This window comes from Sciurus carolinensis, chromosome 11 (assembly GCF_902686445.1).
Source record: "Sciurus carolinensis chromosome 11, mSciCar1.2, whole genome shotgun sequence".
NCBI lineage: Eukaryota > Metazoa > Chordata > Mammalia > Rodentia > Sciuridae > Sciurus > Sciurus carolinensis.
Window position 1 is genome coordinate 66971623 of NC_062223.1, and position 22217 is coordinate 66993839.

At 39.0% G+C, this 22217-nt stretch overlaps 1 protein-coding gene across 2 annotated transcripts; it reads right to left on the reverse strand.

Annotated features, from left to right (window-relative positions):
• Positions 1–456: 456 nt before the first annotated feature.
• Positions 457–17017, reverse strand: Wee1 (WEE1 G2 checkpoint kinase). 2 transcript variants are annotated; one of them, XM_047518256.1, is made up of 11 exons: positions 16139–17017; positions 14257–14462; positions 13551–13611; positions 13183–13355; positions 12600–12721; positions 9305–9451; positions 7031–7126; positions 6737–6822; positions 5727–5897; positions 5498–5643; positions 457–4034 (listed from the first exon to the last, which is right to left on the reverse strand). In XM_047518256.1, exons 1-11 carry the CDS (start codon positions 16712–16714, stop codon positions 3881–3883), a joined length of 1938 nt encoding a protein of 645 aa, XP_047374212.1. In that variant the 5' UTR covers positions 16715–17017; the 3' UTR covers positions 457–3880. The 2 variants fall into 2 exon arrangements, with proteins under 2 accessions (XP_047374212.1, XP_047374213.1); XM_047518257.1 differs by lacking the exon at positions 16139–17017 and adding an exon at positions 15303–15943.
• Between the last annotated feature and the right edge of the window lie 5200 nt (positions 17018–22217).

Below are 22217 nucleotides of genomic sequence, written 5' to 3' on the forward strand. Positions count from 1 at the left end.
TAGATCCACTCACTCTGCATTGTCAATCAGTTTCAGTGATGATTTTTAGTTATACCAAATGCCTTCAACAATATTGAGGGCTGGAGTTGTGGCTCAGTGGTAGAGCGCTTGCCTCACATGCAGGAGGCACTGGATTCAATCCTCAGCACCACATATAAATAAATAAAGGTATTGTGTCCATCTACAACTGAAAACAATTTAAAAAAAAAGAATATTGAATAAGGCAGTTTCCTCCAATTCCTAGTTCCAGCTTTCACTTAGGATTTTCACAATATTCAAAATACTTCCAAAAATATTTTGATCCATCATCCTTGATTGCTTGCTTTAGCCTTCAAAAAGTTCTAAATAAAAATGACTTAAGAATGCAAAACATCTTATTTGTTGGCCTAAGTCAGAGAGATGCTTTGTGGAGATATACTGGGGAAAAAGAAAAACTACTCTAGTGTTAGGGTACTGCTGCATAAGAATTAGGAGATAGCCTGAAGCATTACCCAAACCCAGCTGTTACATGATTTTTTTTTTTTTTTTTAAGGTTGTAATTGTTTCAGGTCTGGTGGGGTGAAAACCAAGTGAAGTGAAATGCAAAGCTTGAGAACTGGCTCTTCAAAAGATATTAGTTCATTAATTAAAGGGGTACTGCTCTTGGTTTCTTGGCAAGGCAAATTTTTATTTGTAGTCAACTATATCTTGATTCCTCCTACCCAACTGCTTTTTTCTTCTTTATTAAACTCAGTTTTCCAAAAATATATTTGTACCAATGGTAAATAACCTGTGTCAAATAGTAAGACCTTTACATTTTAATTAAATTTTTTGGAAAATCTTCAGTGCATCATTATCAGTATTAGTGCTTCCCCATAGATATTATGCTAAGTTCTCATTCTTTGTAATAAAAATAAAACTATTTCAAGTGCAGTGTTTCCATCTAATGAAATCTATCCTCTTTATTTCTACAGTGGTCTTGAGACCAGTCTGAACTTAATTCCATGATCCACTCTCCAATCTACCACCATTATCTTCTCAAGACGTAGAGAGAAGTTTGAACCATCATTTTAACCTTGCCCAATCACTCCAATACAGTACTTAGCACTTTATTGTCATTGTATATTTACACAAATCTCCTCTATTTTATCCTAGTAAGCAAAGACTATTTCTTACTGGTTTTTGGTCTACCACAGCACATAAAAGGCACTCAAAAGTATCTTATGTTGACCATCAGTCCAACTCTCATATCAGTTTTCAGATGGCTCAGGAACTCCCTCTTGAATACCAAATACACTTTTTTCTCCTAATTTCTTAAACAGTATGTAAAAAACAAAACAAAAAAAACAAACCTGCAAATCTTGATGAAAAACACCTTATTTTTTTCTTTGAAGCTAGTGCACTAGAAAAATGTACCTTAATGACTTAGAATAATCACATCAAACACCAGTTATCACTCTTTCTGTAGCCATCTTCATTAGCTACTAAAAAATGAAACATTTACCTGCTCTAATCCATGCAGTGTTTTAGGTTCTTTCATCAATACTCATCAGCTTTGGGGCGGGGGTACTGGGGATTGAACCCAGAGGCACTTTACCACTGAGCTAATTCCCAGCCCTTTTTGACACAGGGTCTCCTTAAATTGGTGAGGCTGGCCTCAAACTTGCAATCCTCATGTCTCAGCCTTCCAAGTCACTGAGGTTACAGGTGTGCACCACTGTGCCCAGTACCCCTTTTTATACCTAATTTACCTGTCTACCAATTTCTCTCATAACTGTTTTACTTTTTAAGATGCCATAGGCTAAAATGGTAAAATAATCTAGCTTGTGAGAAATATTTATAGTAGAAATAAAGCCTAATCAAGAGCCTAATAGACCCATGATCAGTAACATCACTCTTGCTGTGTCAGAAAAAATGTCACAGAACTAGCACTGTTACTTCAATCTGCACTCAATTTTTAGAAGCCAACCTAGTTTAATGAGTTAAAATCTCAGCCAGAAATGGTAGTTTGTGCCTTTAATCCCAGCTTCTTGGGAGGCTAAGGCAGCAGGATCACAAGTTCAAGGCGATTTAGCTGACCATATCAAAATAAAATGATCTGGAGGTGTAATTCAGTGGTAGAGCACTTGTCTAGCATGTGTGAGGTCCTGGGTTCAATGTGAGGTACCACAAAAAACAAACAAAAAACCCTTTCCCACTTTAAAGCTTTCTTCTGTGATGCAGTCCAAATTAGAAAGTTATGAATCATATATGAATCATGTTTTATTCACTTGAATTAACCTGGTTATTTTAATTACATTATACCATATTTCTAGCAAGTCAGATGCGTAATATGTAATCAACACAAAATATTATATAAACTTTTAAAAAAAATACTTTTAGTTGTAGGTGGACACAATACCTTTATTTTTACGTGGTGCTGAGGATCAAACCCAGGGCCTCGCGAATGCCAGGCAAGCGCTCTACCACTGAGTCACAACCCCAGCCCTATGTAAATATTTTTAATGATTTAAAAAAACATTTAAAGTTGATGGGTGAACTGTCATGAAATCACAAAATATAGCTGGACTAAAGCCTATCATTAAACACCCAGTAAGTTTTGTATTTCATCAAAAATATGCACTCTGCTAGAGTACATACTCTACATTTTATAATGTAGTGATAATGGAAATAAAATAGGAGAAAACAGGCACCACAAAGATTTAGACAATTAAGGTAAGCTCAGAGTGACTTTTAATATGCCAATCAATGTTAATAAAACACTAGTCCAACAGACAAGTGCAAACATGTTTTAGATCAAAATTAATGAGAAAACAAACAAGAGACTTTTTTTTGTAATATCCATTAGCCAGTATTAATTAAATGGCCAATTATACAGATCAAATATATTTTGTGAAAAACTTGGAATAGTCAGAAGTCATTCTGGCATTTCAACAGCTATGCACAGTATTACCAAGATCAGTTTATATACACAAATATTGAAGAGAAACCAGGCAAAACATTTAAAAATAGACTAACCATACAATCAAGTACAAAACCTGGAATAAGGAAGGAGACATTTAAAAAAAGTGTCAGGGAAGGACATTATCAGAAAAAAAATTACAAAAACCAGTAATAATTATACTACATTTAATACAGCATTCCAAAGGGGAGGAGGTGCATTTTTTCAATGCACTAGCTTCAAAGTTCAAAGAGAAAAAAAGGCAAATAACTGCTTTTCATCAAGAGCAGCTATGTATTTCACATAATTGTTTCAAAAGAAAGCCTATTAACAACAATGATTGTTTAATGCTACAATTTTACAGCAAAGACAAAACTAAAATAGCAGCAAATTCACAAGGCAATACTTCCACAGAATTATCATTCCATGGTTCATGCAATGCCTAAAAAGTGCTCCCAGTTGGATATACAAGTATAATTCACAATTAAAAAAAGAAAGAAAGAAAGAAAGAAAAAGACTGACACACAGATACAAAGGAGAAGCTGAGTAGTACTAAGACTCTTAGTATTTCCCTTTCCGAAGGGAAGTATGTTTGTAATAAAGCCCTTGAGTCCTTTCTACAGGTACTACAGGGAAAGATACCTTTTTATTACAATGCAACAGAAAACTGTAAGCAGCACACCACCACAGTGGTTAACCCTGCAAAGGCTGGTGTAACATTCAACAGTGACTGACTGACATCCTACAGAAGACAAACTGATAAAACTACACAAAAGCCTGATAGAGCAATGGTCAAAATACAGCTTTCAACTGTAATTCACAAATAAAAGTCCTAAAAAGTACTTCAGTAAAACTACTGACACCAAATAGAGAAAGTAATTGCAAAGTAGATTCTAGCAGTGATTTCAACCTAGCTTTCTCTTGTCACAGTTTTTTTGGGGTAGATGGGAAATGAGCAGTTCAGTATATAGTAAGGCTGACAGAGCGGTTCATTTTCTTTCCAATAAGTCGAGAGGTTCTATTACTCTGGGTGGTGGACCTAGTGGCCATCCGGTCAGTGAAGAGTGCTCTTTCCTCAGCTGCAGCTTTTGCCATCTGGGCTTTCTTGAGTTCTCTAAGAACGTAGAAATAAAAAACAGAACTTTTTACCTATTAATCCTAGGAAGAGATTCTAAGAGGCCAAACACAAATTGTACTATCAACTGGGAGCTATTCACACACCATTGTTCTAAGATGTATTTTTTTAACTTTGTTTTTTTCTGTTCTTCTGAGATGTATTTTTAAAGAAAGGAAAAATACAACATGAAACTTTAGCTTCAATTTAAATATACAAAATGATTTTGTGCTTTTAACATCAAAATACCATATATACTTTAATACAAGACGTAAATAATAAGTAGTAGTGACTTTAGGTGTTTTTTTTTTTTGTGACTTAGGTATTAAAAAATAATTTCAGGGGCTGTGATCATGGCTCATGGGTAGAGCACTTGCCTAGCATGCCTGAGGCACTGGGTTCAATCCTCAGCACCCACATAAAAATAAATACAATAAAGTATTGTGTCCATTTACAACTAAAAAAATAAAAAATAAAAAATAATTTCAATCAGACCCGGTGGCACCTGCCTGTAGTTCCAATGACTTGGGAGACCTGAGGCAGGAGGATCCCAAGTTCAGGAGGATCCCAAGTTCAAGAACAGCCTCAGCAACTTAGCAAGACCTTGTCTCAAAATGAAAAATAAAAAGGGCTGGGAACTTAGCTCAGTGGCAAAGTACCCCTATATTTAATCCCTAGTACTAAAAATAAATTCAAATAAAACTCTGTAATTTATATTGTGAATCTACTTTGCATAACAGATGAAAAGAGAACCTTACTACCTATCTGTATAAACTGATGGTTATCAAATTAGTGACATATAAATACTTTAATACAAAACTTTTAAAGTCACTTTTTTTTCCAGTTTCAACAAAGGATTTTATTTGCTGATCCCCAAAAAAGCAAAATTTAGAAAACAGAAACCCATTGCAAGAATGATAAAAAGTCATTTTTCTTATGTTAGACTCAAAATGATAATAATAAATCAAAAGAATTGGAAATGTGGCCTGTGGTTACTAATACTTTCCAATATTTCCCTTTTTTGATAACCTTTATCTTTGCAACCATCTTTCTGAAACTGTCAAGTCATTCAGGTTAAATATATATAATCACATGTCAACCTAATTAATCAGTATTAATTTCATCCTTTTGTAAAATAAGCACAATAGAATGTTGTAAGGAAGACAATTTTTGGTGAGTCTGGAGGAAAAACTGTAAGAGCTCACTTAGCTTCTACTATTATTTAGGGCTTGGAAACTATCGCTGCTTGCAGAACATTCTAGTTTAAAGTTGATAAATTTCAAAGTTTAGTAAGAACACAAATAGTAGTTCAAATACTAATTTAAGGCGAAGTCTCCAAACTTCCATTTGTAACATATAAATCTATTATATTCTTTGTTGACCAAAAGTCTAAGTGATCTCTCATTAAAATTTGAGAATTAATGAACACAAAAAAGTAAAAACAAAACAAAAACCTCACTTACTTCTGCAAAAGTGAATTTTTGAATTTTTCAGCATTCAATTCTATTCGTAATTGTTCAGCACTCTTTCTAGATGCGGACAACAATACTGAATGTTTTACCAGTGCCATAGCTGAAGGTCTTCTCTCTGGATCTGGATGAATCATAACCTTAGAAAAGTAAAATTAAAGACATACAATTTAATAAAGTATCAAACAGAGTCAATAAAATGATTCATATATAAAATGCTCACTTTTAGTAACTCTGTAAATTCCTGGGAAAGCACTTGTGGAATCCGAGGTAATCTACCCTGTCTGATTTCATGCCATTGTTCTCCATTTCTGGGAAGAGGTTCAGCACCAGCAGCACACACCACTGTGAGGGCAAGGGCAAAAATATCCGCTTTCGGTAGATGGGTGTAGTTCTGTAAAAGTTTTGTAAAAATGGTCAAAATAAGAATACTTCAATGATGATTTAAGTGAGAAATGAAACAAAATTAAAATGTTAATGCCACGTTTAAGTTGAAGACCTCTTTAGAGAACTGCTAAATTTAAGGAGATTTTTAAAAAATTACAATGCATATATATGAAAAAAGAGTAATAAGATCATAATTATATTTTCTGTTCTAGTTATCCTATTTTATTTCAATTCTTATTAAGAAATATTTTGTCATACTTTTTCTAAAATTATGTGGCAAACTATTTTTGAAACTTTGTGCCACTACTTAATCTTTTTCTCATTAGTACATACCTATTTACATTATTCTCAATTTGTATTTGCCTATGAATCTTTTTCAGAAGAGACTCCTAGAAGTGAAAATTCTGAGTCAAAGTACATGATTTTTAAATATTGACAGATACTAATATTCTGATCTCTAAAAGAGCTGTACCATTTTAAAGTTCACAAGTGGCATATGGGAACAGCTCTTTAACTTTAATGTCATGATAAATCTTTGACTTTAATGACTTTTACTAGATTAAATTCCCACCTGACGGTTTAGACTTTCTGTTCCACTAGTTATAAAAGTTCAATATATTTGTATTTATATTCTTCTAACTGATAGATGTTACAAAGCAACAGTATTATTAAAATACAGCATTTAAAAAAAAATTTTTAGATGTTGATAAGACCTTTATTTTATTCATTTATTTATATGTGGTGCTGAGAACTGACCCAGTGCCTCACAAATGCTAGGCAAGCGCTCTACCACTGAGTCACAACCTCAGCCCGGAAAGTACAGTATTATAAAAGGACAAAAATTACCTCCTGTAAAACTTCATTTGCAAGAAAACGACTATCCCCTTCTTCAACTTGTGGACTAGAGATTCTTGTTACATGCCCAAGATCACCTAGAAGTATTGAAAAAGCACAGTAAGAATTAAAACCAAGAGCTGGGGATATAGGTCAGTGATAGAACACTTGCTTAACATGTGCAAGGTCCCTAGGTTCAATCGCTGGTACGTGCATGCAGGTACATACACACACACAAAGAATTAAAACAAAAACAAATAGTATTTGTCTTAATTTTAACATAACAATCTAGTTATTTTTTCTTACCTATTTTAAACATAACTTTGTTGGATGCCCAGTCATCTTCATCTCCTTCTTCAGAGGCAGCATTTGGGATTGCAGTTCGAGATATGAAAATATTACCTGTTAAATAGTTAATTATTTAAGCCTCACTAACAAAAGTATAACCATAGTTTATAAACAAAGTCAAATATCAAAATCATCCAAAAGGCTTTTAAAAAATCCAGCTCTCATTTTCTACCCCAAACTCAATGAGAAAAAATTTTCAGGGGATGAGGACCAGGCTATGTTTTTTGGGAAAATATTTCCTAGCTTGAAAATAATCCCTGAACACTTAGAAAACACTGCATTAGAATCTCATCAAATGCATATTAATCTCCAGGAGTTTATTAACTTAAAAACAATACAAAAGATGACAGTAATTTGTGATCCTGCCAAAGCACAAATTTTAATTTAGTGCTTACGAGGCTGGTGTGAAAATAAGACATTTAGCTAGTGAGTTTGGCTGACCATACAGAATCTATTAACCAATATTGCTTGGTGGTTCACTATTTGCTACTGTATAGACTAGCTCTTCCTTCAAATTCAAGTAAACTCATGATTAACTTAAGTTTCAGTGGCAGATTTCATTAATAGCTTTACTGATACTGAATTTTTACATGTTATACTCACTTGACTCCTCTGTCCAGTTTCTATTTATAGACAACTTATCATGAGATTTGTAAATCTGATTTTAAAACTTCATGTCCCTTAAAATTTCAAACTTTGTACCTTGTAATATAAGGGTCTATGGTACTTATGAGTTTATACAAGCTATGAACCTTACTAATTCAGATTCACTACCACTACCAGGAGTCCAATATATTTTTTCCTTTTGAAAATAAAAACTTTCTTTAGAGAGGTGTTCATTTACAAATGAAAAATTACATCAGAAATAAGGTGTATAAAGTGACTTAAATTCTCTGAATTGACATATATTCCCATAGGAGAGAAAAAAAAAAAACAGCCTAAAATGTCTGGTTTGACTCTATCAATCTTCAGTTACAAATTAATTTATAGGAAATATAGGGGAGAACGGAACAAGTTAAATGCTAGAAGGAAACAACTAGTCAAATTCCAGAAGAAAAGGTATCTTATAAGATAATACTATATCATTTTTAAAAAGTAGAGCAAGACAGCCAAGTATAGTAGCAAATGTCTGTAATCCCAGCAACTCTGGAGATTAAAGTAGGAGGATCACAAGTTGGAGGTCAGCCTCAGCAACTTAGTGAGGCAGTCTCAAAATAAAAAAAATAATTGGAGGGGGGAAAAAAAAAGATAGGGATGTAATTTGGTGGTAAAGCATCCCGGGTTCAATCCCCAGTACCAAATACATAAGTAAGTAAATAAATATTAGTAGAATGAAATATGAAAGACAAAAATGGATATAAACAGATTTAATGCATGGTGCTTGAGAGATACTAATTTAAACAAATGAACTGTTAAAAGACTTGGGTCAGGCTGGGGTTGTAGCTCAGTTGTAGAGTGCTTGCCTCACATGTATGAGGCACCAGGTTCAATTCTCAGCATCACATAAAAATAAATGAATAAAGGTCTATCAACATCTTAGAAAAAAAAAAGGCTTGAGTCAAGGGTCTGAGATTGTGGATTGGTGCTAAAGCACTTGCTAGCACATGTGAAGCACAGGGTTCAATCCTCAGCACCACATTAAAAAATAATAAAATAAAAGTTTTGTGTCCATCTACAATTGAAAAAATATAGAGTCAATTAGGGAAAATTTTAATATGGTCTGGCTTAGGAGTGGAGTGTTAAAGTCTTTTGCTTTTGTTTCTGTAATACTGGGGACTCAATCCAGGGACGTGTTCAGGCTAGGTAAGTGCTCTACCTCTAAGCTACATTCCCATCTTGAAGAATGCAGTTTTATTTTTGTTGTTGTTGTTATAGTAGATTGGACACAATACTTTTATTTTTATGTGGTGCTGAACATCGAACCTAGTGCCTCACATGTGCAAGGCACTGAGCTACAATGCCAGCCCAGAATGTGGTTTTAAATATAGGTTTTAAGTCTCCATCAAAATCCCACTTTGGGACTACATAGTTCCTACAAAAAACAGCAAAAAGTTTCCAACTTTTAATGAGTAGTATTTAAATTTGGGGGATAACAAGGAAAGAGATGAATAGGATAACAAAAACCTTTTAAAACTAATAATGAAAAAAGCATGTGGTTACATATTATTATAATGAAGTGATTTATTGTCTATATTCCCAAAGAATGCAAATCAGAGGATCTATAATACTTACTAGGTTTTATATCCATGTGAACCAAAGACATTGAATGAATATATCTTAAGCCCCGGCCAACTTGCAAAAGGAGATCCTTCAACTCTACTTCTGTAAAGTAACTCATGATTCTGTAGTTTTCACTTATAGCATCCGCTAAACTTCCACCTAACAAAAACAGCAAAATCAGTATTTTCTTCTTTCACAGTCTTATTTTTCTTTCATCCCTTTTTACGCTCAACAAAGAATATATTTTCTAGGACCTTGCCCTTCAACCTGCTTGCAAAATCAAACTTTTATTTATTCTTTTAATAGGTAAATACATTCAAGTGGATAGAAAGTACGATTTAAACCTTCTTGCCTATATACCCCAGTAACCCAAATGGTTCCCAGAGTAAACCAATGTTATCAGTTTATGTATTCATCCACTTTTAACACAATGATATCACATGTTCATTATCTTGAAGACAATCCCATGTCAACATACAAAGACTGCCCTTTTCTTTCTTGTGTCTCCACAGAATTCCATTGAAGGGTAAAACATTAACCAATCCCCTAATTGATGGACATTTAAAAATAATTTACAAGTCTTTGTTTATTATATACTGTGATCTAATGTATAACGTTATTCATTGGTTGCTTCACACATGTTTAACATGTCCTGGCACCAACACTGCTGGATCAAAAAATGTAAGTATTTATAATTTGTAATATATGGATATCACACACAGATGCATTATCTCTCCAAGAAGACCATACCAAATTTATATGCCCAATATCAATGTTTGAGTAACTCTTTCCCTACACCCTAACAGGTCTATAAATTTTATAGGTAAGCACCAGTATCTTAGTATAGTTTTAATTTATACCTCTCTTACTCTGAATGAGAACATAAACCTGCTTTTATAAAACTGGTCAAACCAATCAGTACATTTGTTAATACTTTTAAAAACTTTTAAAATTTATACTTTGTCTCAAGGTCAATGAAGAGCTGTTAAAACAAGCCTGGGCTAGGCTAGAGGTCAGTGGTAGAGCACTTACCTAACATGCTTGTGGCTCTGGGTTTGATTCCCAGCACCACAAAACAACAAATATATTTAAAACTTAAGAATAACAAAATCAGTCAGGGTAATAATGTCAGGAAGGTTCATGGTGCCTTAGTCAGGAAAGGAAGTTCTTCAATTTAAGACTAAATACCAAAATGTCAAATGTGTTTTGTATTTTTTGGGGGGAGGAGGGGTGCGGTAACCAGGGTTTGGACTTAACCACTGAGCCACATCTCCAGCCCTTTTAAAGTTTATTTTTAGATAGAGTACTGCTAAGTTGTTGAGGGCCTGGTTAAATTGCTGGGGCTGGGGTTGGGGAGACAGCTCAGTCCGTAGAGTGCTTGCCTTGCAAACACAAGGCCCTGGGTTTGATCCCCAGCACCGCAAAAAAAAAAAAAAAAAAAAAAAAAAAAAAATTGCTGGGGAAAAATTGCTGGGGCTGTCTTTGAACTTGTGATTATCCTGTCTCAGCCTCCCCAGTTGCTGGGATTACAGATGTGTGCCACTGTACCCAGTATGTATTTTTAAATTAAAAATTGGGGTTGGGGATGTACCACATCAATAAGGTGAAAAAATAAAAGAAACTAAAAGGAGATGGCATCAAGCAAATATGTTAAGAGAGAAAACAATATGATTAAGTTGTTCCAAGTTAAATTCAGCAACTGAAAAATTAGGGTTAAAAAAATAGTCCACAAGATCATAAGAGCTACATAAATTTTGATGGTATGAATAGAAACATTTCTAGAACTTTGTAAAACAAACTAGCAGCAATGCTATATAATGAACAAAGTTCTTTCAAGGGTAAAGAACTAAAAACTTAATGAGTCATGATTGGAAAATGAACTTGTTTGTTCACTGTTTTTAAATATGGAGAAGCTGAATCTATACCACTTATTTAGTAACAAGCTATGAGATTGCTGATATTGCTTATTTAAAGAAAAAATGAAAATCAACAAAAATAAATCTTTGCTCTCTCAAGGGTTAGCTAAACTCCAAATTCTCTAATAGTCACAGGAGATATATAGGAATAGAAATAATGCATTATATATAAAAATGTGGGTGTGTAAAAATAGAATCCCAGAAAGATCTGCATTCAGATCAGGATTTTGGTAAAAATTTAGTAAAAAAAAAAGAAGGAAACCAGTTGGCCCTTGAAGAAACTTCATGAAAGTGAAAGCTATACAAGGAGGCCAAAACTGATCCTATACATGCTTGCTTTGTTTCAATTGAGAAGTGGGAGACAGACCAGCATAACTTGGATAGATGGTGGGAGTAAAGCAGAATTTCAGAATGCCTTGAAGAAATGAATAAATTTACATTAATAGAAAGTCATTGTCCTTTTATAAGTAACCAACAACAGTACTAGAAACAAAATAAAATGGAAAAAGAAGAATGGATGCAGTGAGAATCCGCAGGAATAAAATCTCTTTGCTAAGATTTAAATGTGTCCCCAAAATTTCATGTGTTGGACACCTAATCCCCAATGCGAAAGCACTGGGAGCTGGGGTCTAATACAAAGTGACTACATCATGGGGATTCTGTCGTCAAAAAAGGATTAATGTTTTTATCAAGAGAATTATTTTAAAAAAAGGTGGGGGGGGACTTCAGCCTTTGACAAATGCTGTTGACAAGCTCTTGGATTTCCAGCCTCTAGAACCAAGAACCAGATAAATTTCTTTTCATTATAAAACTACTCAAACAGCTGATTGTGGAGGCTAAAGTAGAAGGATCACAAGTTTAAGGCCAGCTTGCCTCCAAATAAAATAAAAAGGGCTGGGGATTAGCTCAGTGATATTGCCTAATATGTGTTAGGCTCTGGGTTCAATCTCCAATACTGCAAAATACATAAATAATATATAACCCAATCTCAGTTGTTCTTTTGTAGCAGCAAAAATTACATTAACGAGTAGTTGTCAAGACAGTCTTGACAACTATGTGTCCTGTGTACTATGCTAGGTTCTAGGGATTTCAGAATATACTTGGTAAAACCACTATTCTCTCAAATAGCTCAGAGTAATTTGAATAACAAACACATGAAAAGTAAGCAAAGTTCTACCACCCTACAAGGTGCTTCAGAAGGGAGGTTTTCAACCTACTTGCACTTGAAATGCAGAGAAGGCCTCTAATTTTTTGAGTTTACAAGAGAGTCTGGGGAGTGCTAGCCTTGTACATTACCACAAAGAGTCAGGGAGAAAAACTTGACATAATGATAAATATTTCCTCCTCAGTGCTCATTTTCTCAAGTTTATGAGAAAACCATTATTACTCACCATTACAATATTCATTTTGTATAAGCATATGATCATCTTCTGCCCAGGCAGAGAAATATCGAACCACATGAGAATGTTGTCCAAGCACTGCATGAGCATATACTTCTCTCAAAGCGTTCTGCCTAGGAAAAATTTTAGATCAACAGAATGGTAAATGATTTTACTCAAGAGTAACCCTGAATTAATTTCTCTGAAACTTCATAGACTTTACTTTTTAAATTATCACTATGCTGAAATGCAACATGCTTAAGATAGGGTGGGTTAAGACTCATGAGATTTCCCAAAGGCTTCCATTAAAGACGACTTTCAGAAAGCAGAAAGTTTGCTGGTCTTAGGGACTCAGGAAAGATTACAAGCCATTTTACTGTGAATTCATGGATGTTGACTAGAAATAAGAAACTTAAGTTAGGTTCTAAAATAAAAAAAAAACAATGGCACAAAATTAAAAGGGCCTGATTGAATCATTATAACTCCTCAAGAATTAAATAAGTCAAATTCAATGTTTGATCATCTAAAACCCTAACATTTTTAATGCCATACAAGATGGAAAAAAAAAAAAAAGACAAAAATATTTGATACATACTCATCAACAGAGCCGGCCAATGGCTTTTTTGATCGCTTAATGGCATAAATGCATCCATCTAGCCTCTTCACACACTTAAACACAGAACCAAACTCTCCAGAGCCAATTTTTTCCAGCTCATGAAATTCTGTCGTATACCGTGACTTCATATTGCTTTCAGTAATTGTAATTCTCTGTAACAAAAAGGTTATCCATATGCATAATACGAAGAAATGAAAATGCTACGATAAGACTATGTATGAAATTTTAAAAATTATTCTAGTTTATGCTTCCCACACCACCCCATCTAGTTTATGCTTTAATGCTTACTTAACATGTATATATCTTAATTTGTTAGGAACAGAAAAACAAATTTCAGGAATATTTACTTTAGCAGGTCTTGTTTCATCTTCGAGCTCATAATCACTGGCTTCCATATCTTCACAGGAACTGAAAAAATAGCATATTGTTTTTCATCAACACATCTAATAGATACATCAACTTGAGATTCAAAATTGTCTTTGGTCCGCATACAGTGAAGTGGAATTTTAAAACAAGAAAGAAAACACATAATTTTATAATCACAAGATTCAGTCTAGCTAATGAAACAAAGTCCCCACTGATATGCACTCACTAACTAGATGTCAACATCACCACACATATCAAAATTAAAGTCTTTTTAAAGCTGGCAATAGCAGTGTAAACCGGTAATTCTAGCAGTTAAGGAGGTTGAGACAGGAGGATAGCAATTTTGAGGCCAGACTGGGCAACTTAATGAGACCCTGTTTCAAAATAAAAAAGGACTGGGGATGTAGCTCAGTGGTTAAGTGTTTAATCCTCAGAACCAAAAAAAAAAAAAAAAAAAGCCTTTCTAATAAACAACTATCTGCCTGCCTCATTTGACAGCAATTTTCCTACAAGTTATCTAAGTTTTTTCATTCCTTCCTTTTTCACACCACTCCTTTCTTAAGTGCTAATATGAAAACATTTCAGAGCACAACCAACTACCCATGCCATTCAATAGAAGCTAAACTTAAGTACATCAAACCAATTTTGTATATACAGGAGAGCCAAACTATTGAATAAATGACTCACTCATTCCAATACGCTCTCTTTCTTCTACGACACTGTCCTGAGGAATGAAGCAAAACTGAATCCGGAGTAAAAGGATTAATATTCACTTGAGGAGTCTGTCGTGTGTCAAATTCTCTCTTTCCTGATTTTTGTGTGTCCATGAATAGAGAACCACCCCGGAGTTTCACAGAGCTGGAATCAATTCCCCGAGCTTTGGAAAGCAAACTCTAGAGGAGGAAAAATAAAAATTTTAGGACGCAAGCCCTCCATAGAGTCTTCTGAATCTTACCTTCAACAGGCCTTTTAAGTGGCTGAAGGTGTAGGTCAAAGCACCCACCCTACCAGGACTGGGGATGTAGTTTAGTGCAGCTTGCCTAGCATGCTGGAAACACTAGTTTCATCCCCAGCACCGCAGGGAAAGCAACACACGTTTTTTTTTTTTTTTTTTAATATATACTTTGTCAATGGGCCTTTGTATGCAACGCTGAGAATCGAACCCAGTGCCTCACACATGCTAGGCAAATGCTCTACCACTGAGCTACAACCCCGGCACAACACAAAATCTTTTATTTCAAAAACAGCCAAGCACAGGGCTGAGGCGTGAGAATTCCAAGTTCTAAGCCAGCCTCAGCAACTTAGAGAGGCCCTGAACAACTTAGCGAGAACCTGTCTGGCTGGGGATGTAGCTCAGTTAAACTGAAAAACAAAACAAAAACACAGTGGCTAATTTAAGAGTCTGAGATTAGATATTATCTACCTTTCAGAGAAAGGCAGCAAAATAAATTTGGTCTCTAATCCTAAAAGGGATATTTGTGCTAACTAAAACTAAATTAATTTCAGTGACCAAAAGTTAACAAACTCTGTTATCTAAAAATATAAAGCAGTCAGTCCCATAAAAGCTCCCCTCCCCCATCTAAATAGGGCTTTGAAAGCCACCTCCGCCGGACTCCTCCCCTCACTTGCAGAAGGATCTTGCCCTGGGCAAATCCGCTAATAAACGAAGTCCCCGAAGCACACCTACTCCTGGGGTTTTTCATGACCGGACGCTGAAATCAACAGGGACTCACTTGAAATGTTTCGCACACAAATGTGCTGCTTGTCTTAATTTCAGGAAGTGTCTGTTCTTAAATCTGTGCGACTTCTGGAGTATGAGAAGCGGTAATCGACACACTGATCGGCCATTCCACAAACAGGTGCAGAGCACCTCCTTCTTGAAGATACGTTATCATCCGCACGACGTCTCTAATCACCACCCAAAGGCCCACCACACTCGGGCACCGCGGTCCCACGGACGAAAACAAACTCTCACCCAACACTACGTCCTGAAGGAAGCTGAAAGGCTACCTGGAGTTACTCAGTCCCTAGGGCTGTAAGTGCGGGAAGTCCTCGCCTTTCCCCCATTACGCCACAGGACCCGAAAGGACAAGCGCGGGGACTTTTTTTTTTTTTTTAACCAAACACCTTCTGCCCGAGGGGCCCAAATTACAGGCCTCGTCGCCGCTTTTAAAGGGCACCATATGGCTCGGGAGTGTCAGAGGGCCGGCCGGCACCCCTCGGGCATCTTCGCACACCGGGTTACGGGTGCCACACTTGGGGCTGAGGCGCTCGGGCGGCCTCGCTCCCAGGGGCGTCAAATCGTCCGCCACCTGCACGGCGCCAGCCAGCCCCTTTGTAAGATGAAGAAGTTGCAGACGAGGCCTATTGTTCAGTTACATAATCTTAACGGACAACTCCTGGGCAGGGCCAAAGAGAGGGGCTGCCAACTCTGGGTGGCGGCGCAGGGCAGCGAGCGGGGCGCGGCCGGGCGGTTATGTAACCGAACCCCGGCGGCGGCGGCGCGCTCGGCCGGGCGCCGCGGCCTGTTTAAAGGCCCGGCCGCCCTGCGCCCCGCCCGCCCGCTCACCTTGGGCGTGTGCGGCGTGTCGAAGAGCCTCAGCTTGCGGAAGGTCTTGTGCGGCGGGGTACCCGGGTGGTCGGGCAGCGGCGAGCAGGGGCCCTCGCCGGCCCGGCGCGCCCCGCAGCCCCGCGGAGACGCGTCCCCCGGGCCGCCGCAGCGCACAGGCGAGAAAGAGCTGCCCAGGAAGTAGGCGGCCGCCGGCGACTTGACGGGCGACGAGGAGCCGAAGCCCTCCTCCTCCCACGAGTCGCCCTCGGCCCCGCCGCCCGCCGCGTCAGCTCCCGGGCAGGCGCCTTGCAGCAGCATGTCCTCTTCCAGCTCCCCGGGGCTGCCGGGGGCCGGGCCGGGCGAGCGGCGGCGCTCGGGCCCGGGCTCCGTGGGGCTCCGCGCGGGCGGCAGCGGCGAGTCGGGCTCCTGAAAGGCCGAGTCCTCCCCGGTGCTGTGGCCACTGCCCTCCTCCTCCTCTTCCTCCTCCTCCTCCTCACAGTCGCTGCACGGCGAGAAGATCAGCTTCTGCCGCAAAGTGCAGGCGGCCCCCGCGCGGCGGGGCGGTGGCGGCTGCTGCCGGCTCAGGAAGCTCATCGCGGGCCTGGGGCCGGGGCGGAGAACCGGAGAGCCGCTGCCCGCGGAGTCCAGGACTCGGCCGGCCCAGGGGGCGGGTCCGCCACGTGCGACTGGGCGCGCCTGGCTGCGGTGGCGGCGGGCCTGCGCAGCGGCAGCTGCGGCTCCGGCTCCGAGGCGCTCGGGGCTGAGGGCGGCAGCTGCAGCGGCGGCGCGGACTGTCCGGCGGAGGCTGGGCGGCCTGGGCACCAAGGCTGGGGTCTCCGCAGGTCCAGCCGCAAGTTCGGGCTCCGCGGCTTCCCGCGACCGTTAACCACGTGAGAGCCCAGCCCACCAATCCCCGCCCCGCTCCGGGTTTGAAAAAAAAGGAGGGCGCGACGTAGCCCGCGGGGGAGGAACCAGCTACGCGATTTTGGCGCGAACCCGCTAGCTCCGCCTCCCCGGCCGGCGCTCTGCCGGGCCTGGGCCGGCCGCGGGCCTATGAGCGAGCTTGAGGCGGCCTTCTGGGAGGGGCGAGGAGAGCCGGGCACGCCCTGCGCGTTGGTCTCCCGGGCCTCCCAGGAGTCTGAAACACTGCGGGCGTCTGGGAAGTGTCTTTGGCCCCGCGGGCCGATAGCAGCTGGCGCCGCCCGCAGCCTGGAATTCCTTTGGGGCAGGCCACTGGGGCGCTGTGGGCGTGGCGGTGTGCAGTCACGTTCGGGCCTTGAGGTCTGAGCCGGGAATGGTGATCGGGCCTCCGGACCTGTGAACGAGTGTGCCTAGACGGGACACCGAGGTCAAGAGGAGGACCGACACGCGAGTTCTCGAGGCGAAGACACTGGCTCTGGGGGCGCGTCCTCTGAGCCTCAGTTTGCCCTGGTGGTGGCTGTTGGGGGCGGGTGTGACCTCCTGAGGTGAGCTCTCCAGGCCTGTGGCCCCTCCGCAGCCGAGCCCAGGCTTGTCCCTGGTAAACAGAAGCAGCACCCCGGCGGCCTTGGCCCAACCAGTGTCCACCAAGCGAGCACGGTGTTTGTCAACCAGCACGTGGGCCTGTGTTGGCAAAGCCGATTGGCCTGGCAGCTAAGGTGCAACTAGAGAAAAACTTCCCTTGCACCCTGTCAAACCCGTCCCTTATTGCACACACAAGATTTCTTCTCCAGTTTTTGTGTTGTAAATAACCCTGTGACTAATATCCTTTTTTCTCCGTGGTATTATTATCATTACTTAGGGAGATCCTGTCTCAAAATAAAAATAAAATAATTGAGGATGTAACTTTCAGGCCAGTCTCAGCAACGTAGGGAGATCCTGTCTCAAAATAAAAATAATTGGGGATGTAACTCAATGGTAAAGCGCCTCTGGGTTCAATTCCCAGCAGAAAACCAAAAATAAAAGGAAAAAACCCACACTAAACCAAATACAAACCCACCTGAACAAACATTAAATACCCACTAACATCCAAAATTCACAAAAAGTGTGCTGTAATCTACTCCTAGTGAGAATACAAATTGTTTTCCTGGACCGCAGTTTGACACCTTAAATCCTTTTTGACCCAGTAATTCCCACTCTGGCAATGTATCCTAAGTTGCTGAGACTGGCCTGGAACTTGGCGATTCCCTTGCCTCAGCCTCCCCAGTCGCTGGGATTATGGGCGTGCACCACTCCTCCCAGCCCTGGATTTGTTTTGATTCACAGTATTGGATAGTAATCGTGGGTTAATGGCTGTTTACATTTATTTGTTTTTTATCATAGCACTTAATGGGAGTTAACACCTTGTGATATAAGATGTTTTAACACTTCAAAAGCAACATCAAGCTGAATTTTTAAAACTCCACTCTTAGTACTTGGCACATGGGATGGAGAACTGTCCTGAGATTACAACTGATGACACAGTAAAGGGTCAACAGTTGTCTTTTCCAAACATTTGCTAGCTGATATAAATATGCCTTTTTGTATGCTAACCCAGACTTAATTTTAAACTCTGAAAGACCAAAACTCTCCATCTGTACACTTCCTGGAGAGGCCAGAGTGGCCAAAGCCAAGTATTGTTTTCTAGCACCCTCTATAACCTCCCCTTCTGCCCCTTCTGGTAACAAAATTCTTTGATGTGGATAGTTGACATTTTCTCTGAAATGTAAATAAAAATAAGTTTAGAAAACTGTTTTTTATTGATCTAAAGCATGAATGTGTGTAAAAATGTACTTTGTCAGTAAGTGGGAACTTTAAAGTCCCTTAGGCCTCTTCCCACTAGACTGTTGCTCCTGAGCCCCTCCTATATAAGAATTCTGTATCCCTTGTTGCTAAGTGCTCATATCCTCTTCCTTGCCCCACTTTGGTCTTTCACAATTCCCTGTTTTATTTCCTTAACAGACTTATGTCTATCTCAAAGTAGGCTGTTTGTCACTCTCCTGGAAAAATAAGGTCCCTGAGGGCAAGGACCCACCCTATCTTGTTAATTGCAGTGTTCTGATGTAGCTTAGGTGCTCACTATTTTATGGCTGATAAAAGAGCCTTAGTTAAACTGTTAATTGCTTTGCTTCCTAAATTGTCAAGTTTGCAGATAAATTTGCCTATTTTTTTTCACGCAAGAGGTTTTATTAAGTGGACAGGCAGAGTGCCTGCAGGGTGAGAGAGAGAGAGAGAGGAGGAAGAGTGAGGAGGAGAGATTTAAAAAAATTTTTTGTTGTTGTTGTCGTTGGACCTTTATTTATATGTGGTGCTTAGACTCAAACCCAGCACCTCACACATGATAGGCAAGCACTCTGCCACTGGGCCACCACAACCACAGCCCCTATTTTAAGATTTGAATAGAGGATTACTACTCCATTCAATGAAAGTTTATAAAGATTAGCAGGCATCACACTTTATCATTTCCCCCTCCATGGTCTCCCCTCCCCCCAAATAATAAAGATTTAAATGATACAGAAGTTTCTTACTTATCTCTTCAGTGTTCAGCCTGGTTCCCCTTCCTGGAGGTGAACACTCTTAACAGTGTTTGCTTTGAATTATTTTTGTCAACTCCTACATTGCCACCTGTCTGCTTCCCTAAACTGGAAGTCCTCAAACTGGGGCAACATAGGAAGGGAAGTTCTTAGTACACAGTCCCAGAACTTCGAATTCTTGGCATCCTCACACAGAATGGATGAGGTAAGTTCCCAACAAATATGTAGAATAATTGGGGAAAAGCCAGTATTTTTTAAAATTTTTATTTGTTCTTTTTAGTTATATATGACAGTAGAGTTTATTAAAAAAAAAAAAAATATATATATATATATATATATATTTAGTTGTAAGTAGACACAATACCTTTATTTTATTTTTTGTGGTGCTGAGGATCAAACCCAGGGCCTCAGGGGTGTTAGGCAAGCATGCTACCACTGAACCACAACCCCCAGCCCCAAAAGAATGTATTTTGATGTATCATACAACCTGTAGTATAACCTCCCATTTTTATGGTTGTACATGATGTGGAGTTCACTGATCACGTATTCATATTTGAACATACGAAATTTATGTCTGATTCATTCTACGGTCTTCCCTATTCCCATCCTCCCTCCCTTCCCTTCATTCCCCTTTGTCTAATTCAGTGAACTTCTATTCTTCCTACCCCTCCCCCTCTTATTGTGTGGTAGCATCCAAATATCAGAGAGAACATTCAGCCTTTGGGTTTTAAAAGCCAGTATTTTTTAAAAATTGAAAATAAGACTCAGTGCTAGAGGCTAAGGTATAACTCAGTGGCGATGCTTGCCCAGCATTCTGGAGGCACTGGGTTGATCCTAACCATGGGATGGGGTAGAGCCAAAGGTGGCACACACCAGTGCTAGTGCCACTTCCTATAGCCTTCCTGCATGACTTACTCTTGCCCACACCTGCATGGACTGTGGAACACTCTTAACTTTACTTATCTGGCTTTCCTCACACCCAGAGCTGGAATCAAGTTTTGTCTTGGAACTCTATTCAGCAACCAGCACTTTGCTTTGAACACCAAGACAGTGCTTCCTAAATGTTTCTGGAATATCTGAAAGAAGTTCTAGTGATCCTTAAAACAACAGTGCCATAATGAAAAAGAAATCAGGCCCTGCCTCCTCAGCTAAGCACATGGCACAGTGTTATGGTTTAATTACAGCAACATCCTAACTGAAATTTTAAATGACTTCTGATTTTTAAAATTTCATGCTCCTTGAGTACAGCACACACTGTACTAAAGAGAAGAGTTACACCCATCTGCCCCAGGGCATATGTAAGTCAAATTTCTAGTTCCCTTCCCTACCCAGTGTTGTTTCCAACTGTAATGTTGCTAGGCAATTTTTGCAGAATCCACATGCTTGTGGTAGTGTTGTAATAACTGAGTAAAAATTTTGCCTCTAGCTTTGGGGAGAACAAACTTAACCTGTTTATCCTGCTTAGATCTATGACTTAGCAAGTAAAAGGCTTTAATGCCACTATTGTAGCCCATTGACTTTCCTTGGCAGAAAAATAAGATTTATAATTGAGGGCTGAAGTTGTAGCTCAGTGGTAGAGTGCTTACCTAGCATGTGTGAAGCATTGGGCTCAAACATCAGCACCACATAAAAATAAACAAAATAAAGGTATTGTGTCCATCTACATCTAAAAAAAAGTATATATATACATATACATATGTATATATATATATACATATACATATGTATATATATATATACATATACATATATATATGTATATGTATATATATATATAAAGATTTATAATTGAGATTTCTAAATCATTCTAAGCACTTTATATAGCACATGTTTGCTTATTAACATAGCTTTGTATTCTTTGAAAGAAATCCTTCAGAACTAAGAACTAAATTTTTTTTTTAAGTGATGTAGAGTCTGTAGGAATGTTTCATAAAACTAATGGGGGCTTTAATGAATCATTTCTAGTTTATGCTTTTTTTTTTTAAGATGTTGATAGACCTTTATTTTATTCATTTATTTTTATGTGGTGCTGAGAATTGAACCCAGTGACTCACACATACTAGGCAAGTGCTCTACCACTGAGCCACAACCCCAGCCCCATAGTTTATGCTTTTGATCCTAGAGAAATAATCAGTTCATCTCAAAAGCGCCTACTTTGATAGGTTTCTAATTTAAAAAAAAAAGCTATATTGATCAAATCTCAGATTTTCACTTGAAAAGCAAATAATATGCAAAAATGTTCAACTGTCTTTCTTCATCTTCTTTATCTTTACCTTTCCCTTTCTTGTTCTCTCAACAAACCTCAGCTTTAACTGCTACCAACTGCCGGTTGACCCCAGGAATCCAGGTCACAGGCTAGAATGTGGCAACTCCTAGCACTGCTCCTGTTTGACTTCTCAGGTATAGATTAGATTTCTCTACTTTGTCACTTGCCTTAATACCCTCTGATGGAGTGGTTATTTGACCATTTTACTAAATGTTCATCAGCTCACACTGAAAGTACATTGTAATCAAATTCTTCCCTAGATGTTCAATGTGAGATTAGCATTATTCCTTATTAAGTATATGTTACAAATGTACATTTAATTATAGCAATGTTGTTTGAG

Bases quoted from the DNA above. Each gene is read 5' to 3' on its own strand.
- Wee1 (XM_047518256.1), bottom strand. From the start codon at position 16,714: ATGAGCTTCCTGAGCCGGCAGCAGCCGCCACCGCCCCGCCGCGCGGGG. The intron at 5,898-6,736 runs GTAATTTTTGTC...AAACTTTTACAG, and splicing joins CAAATGAAGTTTTACAGGAG to AACTACACCCATCTACCGAA. The intron at 5,644-5,726 runs GTGAGCATTTTA...TACTTTTCTAAG, and splicing joins AATTTACAGAGTTACTAAAA to GTTATGATTCATCCAGATCC.